The sequence below is a fragment of the Canis lupus genome, chromosome 10 (assembly GCF_011100685.1).
Source record: "Canis lupus familiaris isolate Mischka breed German Shepherd chromosome 10, alternate assembly UU_Cfam_GSD_1.0, whole genome shotgun sequence".
Lineage (NCBI taxonomy): Eukaryota > Metazoa > Chordata > Mammalia > Carnivora > Canidae > Canis > Canis lupus.
In genome coordinates this window covers 32,982,681-32,997,375 of record NC_049231.1, presented here as the reverse complement: position 1 = coordinate 32,997,375, position 14,695 = coordinate 32,982,681, and the positions used below count along the sequence as shown (strand labels likewise).

At 36.0% G+C, this 14,695-nt stretch overlaps 1 protein-coding gene and 1 long non-coding RNA gene across 9 annotated transcripts in view; one reads left to right on the top strand and one right to left on the bottom strand.

The window, feature by feature from the left end:
• RIC8B (RIC8 guanine nucleotide exchange factor B) overlaps positions 1-14,695 on the top strand; it is a 99,088-nt gene that overhangs the window by 39,034 nt on the left and 45,359 nt on the right. For all 8 annotated transcript variants that reach the window (XR_005365678.1, XR_005365681.1, XR_005365680.1 and 5 more), the window contains exon 4: positions 10,047-10,141. Coding sequence is in view for 3 of the 8 variants with exons in the window: in XM_038550783.1 (XP_038406711.1) it covers positions 10,047-10,141 (95 nt within the window). In the remaining 5 variants the exon portion in view is untranslated. The remainder of the gene's footprint in view (positions 1-10,046; positions 10,142-14,695) is intronic.
• The window catches only part of LOC119873645, a 40,712-nt gene that overhangs the window by 24,803 nt on the left and 1,214 nt on the right, over positions 1-14,695 (bottom strand). The gene's annotated exons all lie outside the window — the stretch shown is intronic.

The window sequence follows — 14,695 nt, the reverse complement described above, 5'->3', positions numbered from 1 at the left end:
TGGGAGTATGCAGGCATCTGAATTTTAAAGTGCAAATAGGTCTATATTTTGAAACCAAATATTTGAAGATCAGTCCTAACAGCTGTTTTAGATGACTGTAGTATGGTCAGTTTTTCCTGAGACTTGGCAGGAAAAGATGTGGAAAGCCCACATGCTCCATTTATGCTTTGAAACCAAATATTTGGAAGTATTTAAAATATTATGTCTCTATGCTTATTTGGTACCTTCTATGGTTATTTTTCTTACACTGTTTGTTTTGGTGTTTTTAAGTTCTCTATTTAGTTGCAAGAGCTCTTCTGAGTCTGTTGGTTTGCCATTATTGGAGCCCCTGTTATTTAAATTGTGCTGAAAATAGTAGCTCACACTGTTCAGATTCCTGACCAAAAGGGTTTATAGTTCAATGGCTTCACATCAGTATATGTATAGAATGACATGTAATATGTATCAGTAAATTGAGATTAGCCTTCATTAGTCTAATAGCAGGGCTGGAAGAAGCCTTAGAAGATGTTGAAGCAGCAATTACTCATTCTGGGTTACAGAAAGTTTATTCTCCAAAAGATACATGAGAAAGGATCAGTAATCCTGAAGTAGGCAGCTCAGCAGACCAAGAGCTTCTTTTGAGTTGTGGATCAGTAAATAAAGCCATTATAAAATGTGCCCAGTTATTGTGACTCTGGGCTATTACTGAAGTCACCAGGAATTTAAACAGTACTGAATACAGGATCCTGCCAACCCATTTAGGCAAGAGTATGAGAAAGGTTTTTGTGGGTTTTTTTTTTTTTTTAAGATTTATTTATTTCTTCATGAGAGGCAGAGACATAGGCAGAGGGAAAAGAAGGCTCCCTGCAGTGAGCCCGATGCAGGACTCAATTCCAGGACCCACCCCAGAACCCTAGGATCATGACCTGAGCCAAAGACAGATGCTCAACCACTGAGCCACCCAGGTGCCCCTGAGAAAAAACCAGTTGAGTTTCCATGAGTCTCCAAATTCAAATTTTGTCAAACGTTTGGTCAATCAGTCAGTCAATAAATATTTTTGACCAATTGCTACATATTCTGGCATTGTTGCAAGTAATAGACATAGTCTCTGCCTTCAGTTTTGTTGGTAAGACAAGTAATAAGTAAACAAATATATAATTCAAATTGTGTTAAGTGCTAGGAGAGAAATAGTGCAATGATTGAGAATGCATAGCATAGTCAGGGAAAACCTGTGAAGTTATCTCCTGAGATAGAAAACTGAGAATGATGGAATAGTCATTTGAAGATTGGGAGATGGACATTTCTCAGAAATTGAACAACATGTGAAAAGACCCAGATATCAGAGCATAGAGAGGTAGGTACCCACAGCATAGCATAGAGAAAATCTATAATAAGGATACAGAGAAACTTGCTAATAAGAGACCATTTACTTGGATTTTAATAATGCCTTGATTGTCAGATGAATGGCATCTTTCTCCAACTGAGCGCCTCAAGAATTGTTAATACTTTAAAATACCAACTTAAATAAAGAGATATTGAAAACTTATTGTACAGAAGAATCCAACTTTAAAGGTTAATTTTAAAAATAACTAATATTATTTTCCTTATACTGAAAATACATGCTCATCATAGAAGATCTAAGGAAAAAAAGCTCATCATAGAAGATCTAAGGAAAAAAAGCATACAAGCAATAAAAAAGTACAAATCCCGTATAAACCTACTACTCAAAGATAAGCACTGTTTGCATTTGATGCGTATCTTTCTAACCATTCTTCATTGTATAATATATAAACATATGTATAATTTCTTCTTACAAAAATGTAGTCATTTTATAATCTTGATTCTTTTTTCCACAGTAAATGTCCTTGAAGAGTAGTGGTTTACAAAATGTTCCTTGAAGCCATAAAGTTCCTAGGAGTAGGATAAGTTCCAGGTTCCCCACCCTCACTTTCAAAAAAGCATCTTTGTTGTTGTTCTAGTTTTTTCTTTTTAAATTTAGGTTGTAACTAGATATCATTTGAGGATAAAAAGAATTCTGCAACCAAAAATAACTTAACAGCTGATTTATTTTCCTCTTTGCCAAAGGTTGATAAATCCTTATGAAGAAATAATCTCCAGAAGTCATTTTATTATACTTAGGGAATACTTGAATATTCCTTCATAAGGATCTGTCAACTTTTAACAAATTCCCTATGTGTAGGCATTTAGATTGTTTGCAGTTGTTTGCTATTTTACAAAGTAGTACGGTGAATTTCCTTATTGTAATATTTTGTAGATAAATTCCTGAAATTGTTGAGCTAGAGTATTTTTTAAAACTAAGCGTTTTTGATATATATTGCCAAATTGCCCTTCAGAAGAAAAATGCTAGTTTATACCTTTGCAGACTCGGGGCATATCACCTTTATCTAACTGTTAACAGAGATAGAGATGTTTGGTTTTGGTTTTAATTGTTCTAGTAGGTATTATTTATCACTGTTCATTTATAATTCATCAAAAAGAGAAAATCAATGTCCATTTTAGGTTCATATCTCAGTGTTACATTCCTGCCTGCCTGCTGATATCATCAGCAGATTAATTTGGAGATTCCTTTCCATTCAGTAGGAAATGGAGCTGGCCTTATTTCCACATGGTGCCCTTCTGTCTCCCTCACTTTCTCCTTCCGTCCCTGTCTCATTTTCTCTCTTTCCTAAAGGTAGTAAAAAGTGTGAGATGGTCAAAAAGCTACTTTAGCAGGGCCTGAAGTCAATTCTAGAAAAGTTCACTGAAATGGTCTTGTCTTCCTCCTGCTTTAACAGTTTGCTAAATCTCTTTGTTGATGGAGGAAAGCACATCATTCTCGAAATCCCTTGCCTAGCACACATTCCCTTCTGCTTCCCAGGTTATCAGTGCAGTTTAATGAGAAAACACAAGGACCAACAGACATTTTAGAGTTAGACAACCAAGTGCGAACAGAGCAGTAAGTACAAGTTTCTGAGTAGTCAAAAGATGAATTTGAGTCAGATAAAAAAGTGAATATCCAATATGAGACATTAATTGGGAATGTCACAGTGTAACAGAAAAGGTTAGTTTCATAGTTTCATGATTACTTTAGAGATATTAAAGGAAATGTGGGAAGAGGACATGGTATTAAACAAAATAAATCTTCAAGCTGTGCCATGTTTTTTTGCTGAATCATCTTTTTAATAAGCATTGAGTGCCCAATATGTGCCAAGTTCTACATTAGACATACAAGATACAAGATGAAGAAAACATCACTGCCCTCAAAAAACAGTCTAATAGGAAAATCAGACATGTGAACACAGATAGATATACACGTGTTTGTTACATTATTTATTATTCTTCTCTATATTTTCTATATGTTTAGAAATAAGAATCACCTCAGTAATGCATAGATTCTTTAAATACAATATGTTCTAGATCTTTAGGGGTATGTCTAACCTCACTGCATAGTCTTTCTGCTAAGCAACAGAACCCAGGACAGAATAGACAATCAATAAATATTTGTTGGGATCCCTGGGTGGCTCAGCGGGTTAGAGCCTACCTTTGGCCCAGGGCGTGATCCTGGAGTCCCGGGATCGAGTCCCACATCAGGCTCCCTGCATGGAGCCTGCTTAAAATAATAAATAAATAAATAAATAAATAAATAAATAAATAAATAAATAAATATTTGTTTAATGAGAAATAAAATGTTATATACAGAAATATATGGTAGAAAAAGTCCAGAGTTAGCAGAGAGGAAGGAAAAGTTTATGATACCTTTTAAAATGCCAAAGCTGTTGGGGCATGTGGGTGGCTAAGTTGGTTAAGCATCTGCCTTCATCTTAGGTCATAATCTCAGGGTCCTGGGATCGAGCCCTGAGTTTGGCTCCCCCCTCAGTAGGGAGTCTGCTTCTCCCTCTCCCTCTGCCCCTCCCCTCTCTTCTCATTCACTTTATTTCTTTCTGTCTCTCAGATAAATAAAAATCTTAAAAAAAAATTCAAAGCTATTAAAAAATTCTCTAGAAGCCTAAACCTTTAATAACACTGTTTAGAGCAGCAGATTTCTAGCCATTTTAAAGTTATAGCACTCTACTTTATAACATTTATATCTCCCCTTGTAAATAATTCAAAAAAGCATTTATTACTCTCTGCCCAGAATCACGTTAGATGCAAAAGATGCAGAGCTAAAGTATATTATCTTTGCCTCAAAGGAGGCAGAGGTTTTTGAACATAAACAATTTGGTAGGACAAATAATCATGGTAAAGGTAAGCAAAAGGACCAGGGTGAAACATATGATGAAATGCTACCTGAGATATAGCTGTATTTCTAGGTAATTGTGCATAAATTTGTGTGTATGTATATTTCTGTGTCTGAGTGTCTTTCACTTTATATAGAATTGAAATTACATTTTCATAAGACAAGTTTCCTAAACCTTCTTGAAGAAATTAGAACTACCCTGGGGTAACAATACCCTATTAGGACTCATTGCTGTGCAGTATTCTCCCTTTCTCAGGCATTGACACTTTGAATGAAAAGATGTGAGGAAATTGATACCTTTACCAAACAAAAGTGTAATCTTCCACAGTTTGCACAGGAGAAAAAAAGCAACAGGACAATAGTAGATTTGTAATTAAGAAGTAAGGGCTAAATTGAACACCAATAAAAAATAAATTTATTATTAAAAAAAAAAAGAAGTAAGGGCTATATATAAAGAGATCCCAAAGAATTTCCTTTTTTTTTTTTTAAAGATTTTATTTATTCATGAGAGACAGAGAGAGAGAGAGGCAGAGACACAGGCAGAGGGAGAAACAAGCTCCATGCAGGGAGCCTGACGTGGGACTCGATCCTGGGTCCCCAGGATCAGGCCCTGGGCTGAAGTCGGCCCTAAACCGCTGTGCCACTGGGGCTGCCCGAGATCTCAAAGAATTTCCTGAGTTTTTAATCTCCGTTTTAATTGAATGTTATCTCATTTTGGATTTCCACTGTCACAGCAAGCCTGTTTGCTTTCTTTTTCTCCTCCCTTCATCTTTGATGACTTTTTTTCTTCTCAACCTTTGGAGATAATATGATTTCAGAGGAGTGAATATTGATATCTTAAAGATATCAAAGCTAAGATGAAACAAGTAAATTATAGTTATATAAACTGTATTTGTATAATGTTTTATAAAGAACAATTATATTTAATCTTTCCAGCATCCTTGTGCTACAAGAGCATTCACCCCATTTGACAAATGAGGATACGAAAGATCAGACAGAATGAATTACTTATGGAAGGTCATACAGCAGAATAGCCAATGCTAGGAAATAGTATTCAGGCCAGACTTCTTGAATGGGAGCACTCATTCAACAAATTTTGACTGAGACATAGACTAGTGGAATAGAGTCGAGTCTGGAAATAAACCTATACATATGTAGTCAACTGGATTATGCCACAGGTAGTGTGGGAATGCAGTTGGGAAAAAATGGACTTTTTAATAAGTTGCACTGAATCAATTTTATGGCTGTATGGAAGAAAAATGAATTTGAATTCCTATCTTATACCATATGCAAAAAATTAATTTGAGTTGGATGAGAACCTAAATATGAAAGGTAAAACAATAAAGCTTTTAAAAGGAAACAGATTATCTTCATGACTTTAAGTCATACATTTCTTAAGTAGGCAAAGATTTCTAAAACAGGACAGAATAAAAATCAAATCTTAAAGGAAAAGTTGACAGCTTGGTCTTCATTAAAATGAGCTCATCAAGAGAAGGAAGTAAAAAAGCAGACCACCAAATGGGAGAAGATTTTTTAAGACATCTATAAATAAATGACTCTATCCAGAATATTCTATCAAGAATATCCAGAAAAAGTTATAAAGTCAGCCAACCTAATAGAAGAATTGACAAAAGGCTTGAACAGGTAATTCACAAAAGAGGTATTCAAATGACCAGTAGTTGTATGAAACTTCATTAGTCATCAGGAAAATGCAAAATAAAATCAAGAGACCATTGCACACCCACAAGAATGACTAAATTTTAAAAGGCTGACAATACCAAGTGTTAACCACAACTGTAGAGCAAGTAGTGAGAGTATAAGTTGGTATAAACACTTTGAAATGCTTTTTGGGAACATATTCTAAAGCTTGGCATATGTATATGCCCTATGACACAGCAAATGAGATGTAAGAAAGTATACTCACAGCAGTTTTCATGAATATAGCCCCAAACTGGAAACATCACGAGTAGGATAGATAAGTAAATTGTAATATATTCATTATATTCAGCAGTGCTTTCTTCACCTAACTAGAATTTTTTTGCATTAGCTATCAGAATAAAACTTTCATATAGTACAATATTACACACAGTGTCAAACTGGAAAAGTCTTTAAGTGTTCATGCACACCTTTGGCACTTGTGGCACTGCAGGTCATTAGCAAATGGTGTGGACCAGCCCAGCGCTGGTCCATAGACTGCACCTCGAATAGCACTGCTCTCAAGTGATGAAAATGAAGAGACTGTGGGTACACATAACAACCTGAATGAATCTCACAACCAGACACAAAAGAGTCTGTATTTTATTATTTCATTCAAGTAAAGTTCAATGACAACAAAAATCACTAATCTGCGATGTTAGAAGTTAGGATTACCCTTGAGGAGCAGGAGACTATCATTCTAAGAGGCCATGAAGAGATTTCTGGAGTTCTTGATCTTGGCTTTGGATCATTTTTATGCTGGTTATATGGATATGCTCATTTTTGTAAAAATGTATCTAACTGCCCACTGATGACTGGGTCGCTTTTTGTTTTACTTATAATTTACATTAAAAATGCTCAAACACGGGGGCACCTGAGTGGCTCTGTCAGTTGAGCATTGGTCTTGGCTTCTGTTGAGTCATGGTCTCAGGGCTGTGGGCTCCATGTGGACTCCACACTGGGTATGGAACCTTCTTGGGATTCTCTTTCTCTCTCTCGTTCTGTGTCTTTCTCTCTCTCGTTTCTCTCTCTCTCCCTCTCTAAAATAAAGAAATAAATAATTATTGAACACCTATTAAACACATGCACTCTAAACTTGTGAAGGTAATAGATCAGTACAGAAAACAATGTGGGGATCCCTGGGTGGTGCAGCGGTTTGGCACCTGCCTTTGGCCCAGGGCGCGATCCTGGAGACCCGGGATTGAATCCCACGTCGGGCTCCCGGTGCATGGACCTGCTTCTCCCTCTGCCTGTGTCTCTGCCTCTCTCTCTCTCTCTCTCTCTCTGTGTGTGACTATCATAAATAAATAAAAATTTTTAAAAAATTAAAAACAATGGGTATGCAAGTATATAAATGAATGTGTTATTACAAATTATGATTTTATGAAAGGAATGGTAGTAACAAGATACAGTGATAGAAAATAATGAAGGAAGAAACCTACTTAGATAAGGTGGTCAAGGAAGGGGCTTCTCTAATAAAATATTTTAGCTGGGACCTGAAAGATGAAAAGGAATTGGTGATTGCCAATAGTGGAGGAAACAATCCAGGGATTTTAGCAGTTGTTTTGGGTAGAAAAATAAAGAGAATTTAGTGGATTTATGGTAAAGAGGGCATCACAGACATAGGTATAACTTGGGAATTGGTGTTATAAAAGTTGGGACAGAAGGAAGTAGGATTTTTGGTTTACAGCTGCAAGTAAAGAGCAAAATGGATAGTTTTGCTTGTCAATATCATCATGAGAAGAGAACAATTGTGATATCTAGAATAAAGGAAAACCTAGGTTTTTGTTTTGTTTTGTTTTGTTTTGAGAGAGAGCGTGTGCATGCGAGTGAGTACGTGGAGATGGGAAGGGGCAGAGAGATGGCGAGAGAGAATACCAAGCAGACTCCCTGCTCAGTGCAGAGCCCAACATAGGGCTCTGTCTCACGACCCTGAGGTTGTAACCTGAGGTAAAATCAAGAGTCGGCACTTAACTGAGCCACCCAGATGCCTCAGAAAAATCTAGTTTAAAAGGAAGTGCGTTACCACTTAATTTTCAAAACCAAGGAAAATATGATATTCTAAGAGTTAAGAAATTGAAGGAGTGCCTAGGTAACACAGTCAGTTGGGCATCGGACTCTTGGTTTCAACTGTGGTCGCGATCTCAGGGTCATGGATTGGGCCCCACCTGGGGCTCTGGCTGGGTGCAGAGTCTGCTTAGGTTTCTCTCTCCCTCTCCCTCTCCTTCTCCCTGTCCCCCTCTCCACTGTTCACACTTGCTCACTCTCTAAAATGAATGGATGAATCTTTAAAAAAAAAAAAAAAGGGTTGGGGCCACCTGGGTGGCTCAGCAGTTGAGCATCTGCCTTTAGCTCAGGGCGTGATCCTGGGGTCCAGGATCGAGTCCTGTATCAGGCTCCTTGTGGGGAGCCTGCTTCTCCCTCTGCCTGTGTCTCTGCCTCTCTCTCTGTCTCTCATGAATAAATAAAATCTTTTTTTTAAAAAAAGAATTAAGAAGTGGAAGAATTTCATATGTGTTTCAGTGTGCTTCATGTAATTTGGGGAAAGTAAAAGTGTATTTGCATATTAGAGAATTTTGTTTCAGGCATTTAGAAATGGATGGCAAATGGGATGGTGTCCAGGTCAACCCTGCCAGTCTTTGTGTCTCTGGCATTCCACCGATTCCTTGTTCCCTTTTCTCTCTTCCTTCCACAACACTCGATTATTTCATGATCACTCATTTTAGCTCTATCTTCTGTTTCCTTCCTCCCTCATCCTTCCCCCTCACCTTCAAATGTTCCATTGCAAGTGCTAAGCACTTCCTTGTATAGCATCCTCTTTAATTCTTCTATAACCCTAACAGTCATGTATGTGTGGAGATGCGTGGGGAAACTGGCTCAGAGTAGCTATATGACTTGTCTAGGGTCACAACCTAGACTCTAGACTCCCAAGTGCGGTGCTTTTTCCATTATGCCACTGAGGCTTCTGTCTCTTCCAAATTGAACATATGACAGTTTTATGCTTGAAATACTGTCATCTGCATTATGAGTAATGAAATTAGGCTCTATTGTTTGTTAGATTTTATAAGACATATCTTCTCAGAGGGCTGAGTTATATATGTGAATATAAGAACATCTATGAATATATATATATGAGTATATTTTACTTTATACAGACTTGAGATAAATTATATGCTAAACTTTTTAAGTTTTTTATAAAGATTTTTAAATTTTCAAATAGTTTTTGAAGTAATTCGTGACTTCCTGAAGTATAGCATGTGCAGGATCTCTATTATAATGATCATTCATTTTATCTGTCTTCTTAATTACTAAAAATCTGGAAGAAGAGAGATATGACCTTGATGCAGGTGATTAAGGAAATGTTAGTAGTGCAAGATCTTGCTAAAAAAGAGGAGGTAAACTAAGTGGTTATTCATAAGTTAGCTTATTTCCTACTGCTTGTGTTTGTCCCTCTGACTCTTTATGTGTCTTTAATACCAATGAGTAAACGTTGGGAAATAGGAGATTAAACTCACATCATTATTTTTTCATCACTTGCTGCTAATTCTGAAAGAATTAACAAGATTTGGGGGACCTAGGAGATTAAGAAGACTTATTAAAATGAAGTTGATAGATTATAGATTTTAATTTATTGATTTTGAAAATCCAGAAATGAGGCATTAAAGATATACAACCCACTATTAAGATATCTGATAGCACTACATCTATTTGAACTTTTATAATAATTAATAGACTGGAACAGTATACTATCAAAAGAATCTAGGCTTTCTGGAAATGGCAAAGATCCTCAGATGAATCAAATCTTAAGGTTAAACAATGGGAAATACCTAGATATTGATCATGCATCTCTTTGCCTGACATGCCATAAGGAATGCTAGCTAGATCACCACCTTCTGTTTTTAACCATTTCTGGAGGTGACTGTAGCTCTTCATATGAGACAGTAACTATTCACTAAGTACTGAGAACTTTTTCTACAATACCCTGACTTCTATTACGTATGCTAGAAGAATGACTGTTCAGGGGGACAGGTGGACCATATGATGACTCTCAGGGATGTAAGGGATGTAGTGATACCCCAAACTCCCTCATTAAGGCATTCAATCCCCAATTTTTCCTCTTTTTTATTTGCTGTAGAGTGATTCTCATCAGTTCCGTGTCATGGCAGCTGTCCTTCGCCATTGTTTACTAATCGTAGGTCCAACTGAAGACAAAACAGAAGAGCTGCACAGGTAGGTAACCTCTGTGTTGATACCTTAGTGAAGGACATCATCAATTCTTGTTTTTATGCATGTAATTTTAGTTGTCGTAAGCACAAGAAAGTGAAAATATTACAGCAAATCAGGTAACTGGTGAGAAATCATTACTGTGTCCTCATGAGAAATTTTCATTCTATCCCTTTTGACTTTATTGAGTCCCAACAAAAGAAGACAATTTGGCATTTGTTGCATTCAACAATAAAACCCAGAGCAACAATAATAATAGCACAATTCAGTAGTTATTGAATACTGTGTAGTGACATGATGCTGAGTGCTTTATATTAACTTATTTTAATCAGCACACCCACTTTATGAGGTAAGTACTGCTATTTTCCCCTTTTGACAGGTGATGAAATTGGGGCATAGAAAGATGAAGCAATTTCTCTGAGATCACATAGCCCTAGTAAGTGACAGGGCTTGGATTTGAATCCTGCTTTTCATTACTACACTCAAACTAATACTGTCACTGATTTCATTTTGAGTATTTACCGGGATGCCTTAGTATCTCAGCCGTTGAGCATCTGCCTTCTGCTCAGGGCAAGATCCCTGAGTCCCACATCTGGCTCTCTGTGGGGAGCCTGCTTTTCCCTCTGCCCATGTCTCCACCTCTCTCTGTGTGTCTCTCATGAACAAATAAAATCTTTTAAAAAAAATACTGAAAAGTATACCTTAAGCAATATGTATTAATTAAATTTTTAAAACTTGCTATAAGAATTTGGTCAGTCTCAAGTATTTAAAAAGTAGTTCAGGTGTTGGTGACTTGCCTGTTGGAGCTGTTGATGAACTACTGTTGAAATATATCATTCTTTGAGAACTGAGTTCATGCATTTTTCTAGTTCTCTTTCTATTCTAGATCAGACTTGCAGGAACAACAGTTAAGACTGCATATGGTGCTCTAGTCTCTTAAAATACAAATGGTATTTTTTAAAGATTTTATTTATTTATTTATTTATTTATTTATTTATTTATTTGAGAGAGAGAGCCATGAGCAGGGGGATGGGCAGAGGGAGAGGGAGAAGCAGACTCCCCACTGAGCAGGGAGCCCCACTTGTGGGCTCAATCCCAGGGTCCTAGAATCTTTTTTTTAAGATATTATTTATTCATGAGAAATACAGAGAGACAAAGACACAGGCAAAGGGAGAAGCAGGCTCCCCACTGGGGAGCCCAATACAGGACTCAGTCTGGAACCCTGGACCACGCCTTGAGCTGAAGGCAGACTCTCAACCACTGAGCCACCCAGGCATCCCCCAAGGTCCTAGAATCTTGACCTGAGCTAACAGCAAACACTGAACCAAGTGAACCATCCAGGCACCCTAAATACAAATGGTATTTTAAACACTGCAAATAAATTCAAATCTTCAATTAACTTTGGCATTAACTCTGCTTTACAAATAAAATTGGGTTCTTCTTAATGGTAGAAAGTGCCTTTTGAGCATTTATAATATTCTGTTTTCCAAAATATGGCTTATGTAAAACTTCATAGGAACACAACCAGAGTGTAAAATGAAACATAACCTTAATTGTTATTTTTCAATCAAATCCTTATTATTTTAGTTAGGATCAGCAATTTATTATTTGATACTGTACAGAGTTTGTTGGTAGGTTATCTTTACATACTCTGGTAGGCAAACATTCAAAACTTATTTTTTTCACATGTAAAAAGTATGACTTTTTTCTTCAGCTACAGATCAAAAGTTCCTTTGATTTTCTTGAGACTGTCCCTTTAAAAAATAATCAGATTAAGTGCAATAAATTATAGCCTCTAAAAAGACTTAAACATTTTGATTCACTGTAATTTTTTTCATAATCAAGAGACACTAGAAATACAGATACTAAAACTTTAAAGAAATGGATTCATAATAAGCCCAAGAGTAAATTGATGGCTTTTTTTTGTTTGTTATTTTGGAAACCAGATATCATAAGTTAAATGGCATTCATACAAGAATGTAATGAGAAAGTGTTTTGGGAATTGTTATACTAGCTACAAAAAACATTGCTAAGGATTTCTCTGATAAATTTAATATTTTTTTGTTTTGTTTTATTTTTTTAATTTAATATTTTAACACAGCACCCAGTATTTATCAAAAAGAGAATAAGAAGAGACATTTTAAAAATCAGATTTTTTAAAAAGTAATCAGATTTCTTTCTTTTCCTTCTGATAATATTTACTTTTTCTTAAATTTTAAAGATATTTTTCTTTAAATTTGCTTTTATCTTAAAAGTTGGTCTGATAAAATATCTATTAGCTACACTGTAAATAAGAAGGGATATCCGTAAAGCCACAAACAGGATATAGGCGTATTTCTCAAAGGCTTTCCTAGGAGATTGAGGTTGCTGCTGACTTGACAGTTTATCTGGAATGGCCCTGCATGTCCCTTTAATCAGAATTAAACTGATTAGTGCCATTTGAGAGTAGTGACACTAGGCTAAGCCATTTAAATACAGAGAAAACTGCATTAACCTCAAAGGGCTATATTAGGAAACTTACTAAAATTGTAACACCCATTAAATTCTGCATATTTATAGTGGCCTGAAAATCAGGTGTGTGTGTGTCTAAGGCAAAGTTAGAACAACAACAACAAAAAAATCAGAATATTTTCAAAGTAACATTTTGTTCCATTTTTTTAAAGTTATTTTCTAAGTTTTTTTTCTTCTTGACACTTTGATTTAGAGAAAATGTAATGAAATAGCTAAACCTGGATAGTGTATGATAATGCATTATCCTCAAATTCAAAGAGTTGTAGTAATGATTAAATGAGACATTAATAAAACACCCTGTCTCTGGCACTGAGGAAACACTCAACAACTGAGAGATCTGCCCCTGCTTCTGCCATCACACTACTGTCACCGCCACTTCTGTTATTCTTATTACAATAAGCACACTGGCTTTTTGATCCAATACTGAGTTCCAGATCTCTTTTGAAAAGTTGTTTTTGATTTTGATATTTTGTGTAGGAACTTCTGTGTACATCCTATGATCATGTAGAGAAGTCTATTTTCCACTCATCTAAGTTTTTCTCAAGCTAGATATATTTTATGATACATGCATGACAGGAACATTCTAGGCTCCTCCAGGAGATGAGTGAGTAAAAACATGGCTTGGCAACAGCTTTTGTTGATGTGCTGTCTTTGTACGACAGTGTCCTTTTGTCCCCGCCCCCAGAGCAATCAAGAGGACAGGGACGTAGAGATAAAATGAGTTAGCTCACATAGACAGCTGACCTTAACCTTTATTTCCACTAATCAGTATCTTAGATAGTTTTTAAAATCTATTTATTTCATTTCCTTTTGTCTGTACTTAAAGTAACAAGTAAAGTGTTGGTTTGAGCCACCTTTTTTGATACATTAAAGGGCATCCTAAATCTGTTCATCTCTGCTGTCTTCCTGAAAGTATTTTCAGCCCTCTTGTCCATAATCAGTAAGCTTATGCATAAATAGCCACATGTGGATGTGGATGTGGTTGTGGTTTTGTTTTATTCTAGAGAGAAGGGGGAAGATGGGAATGGCCTAAATGCTGGAGAGGTGAGGGGAGAGATGGACCAGATCTGATTTAATTCCTTTTAGCCTCTCAGTCTAATTTCTTTCACTTAGCATATTGGCATCTACAAAACACTTTCTCTTTTTTTTTTTTTTCCTGCACTCAAAGAGCCAGTATGTCTTTAAAAAGTACTTACCTCCTTGCCTTTTTTATTCTTAGCTTAGACGAACTTTTTTTATCTCGTATATTGAATGAGACAATTTAGTACTTAATAATACCTCATTACAGTCCTAAGAAATGTCTTTTTTTTCCAGCTTTATTGAGATACAACAGATGTATATTGTTTCAGTTTAAGGTGTACAATGGTGTTGATTTGACAGACTTACATATTGCAAAATGATTACTACCACAGCATTAGGTAGGCATAATGTCTTAAACATGGCCGACTTTTAATTAATGTTTGAAAACTGAGGGGAGAAGAGATGGGGAAATGGGTAAAATAGATGAAGGAGATTAAGAGTATGTATAAACTTTGTATCATAAAATAATTAAGTCATAGGAATGAAAAGTACAACATAGGGAATGAAGTCAATAATATTGTAATAATGTTTAGTGACAGTTGGTAACTGCTCTTAACATGGTGAAAACTTCAATAAAATTTTTTTTGCAGAAGTTTGAAAACTGGATGATTTCATTTGGCTTATATTTATTAACTGAGCACTTAACTATATATTAGGCACTATGCTGAGCTCAAGGACAACAAAGATGAATATAGTCCAATCTCTGTTCTCCAGGGCTCACCAGCTAAGGGACATAACAGACATGTGAATAAATAAGTGCAGTTATTTTGATGAGTGTTGTTTAAGACACAAACAAGCTTATACAGGCATACAGAAAACAAGAGAGTTTACTTTGTCTGGAGAGATTGAAGAAAGGGAGTCTTATTTTATTTTTTTGTTATCATTAAAGCTCCTAGCTCTTTAACCTGATTCTTACTGTGAGTAACAGTTATCTAGGTGAACAGATATTTTTTGAACTATCATTGAGCA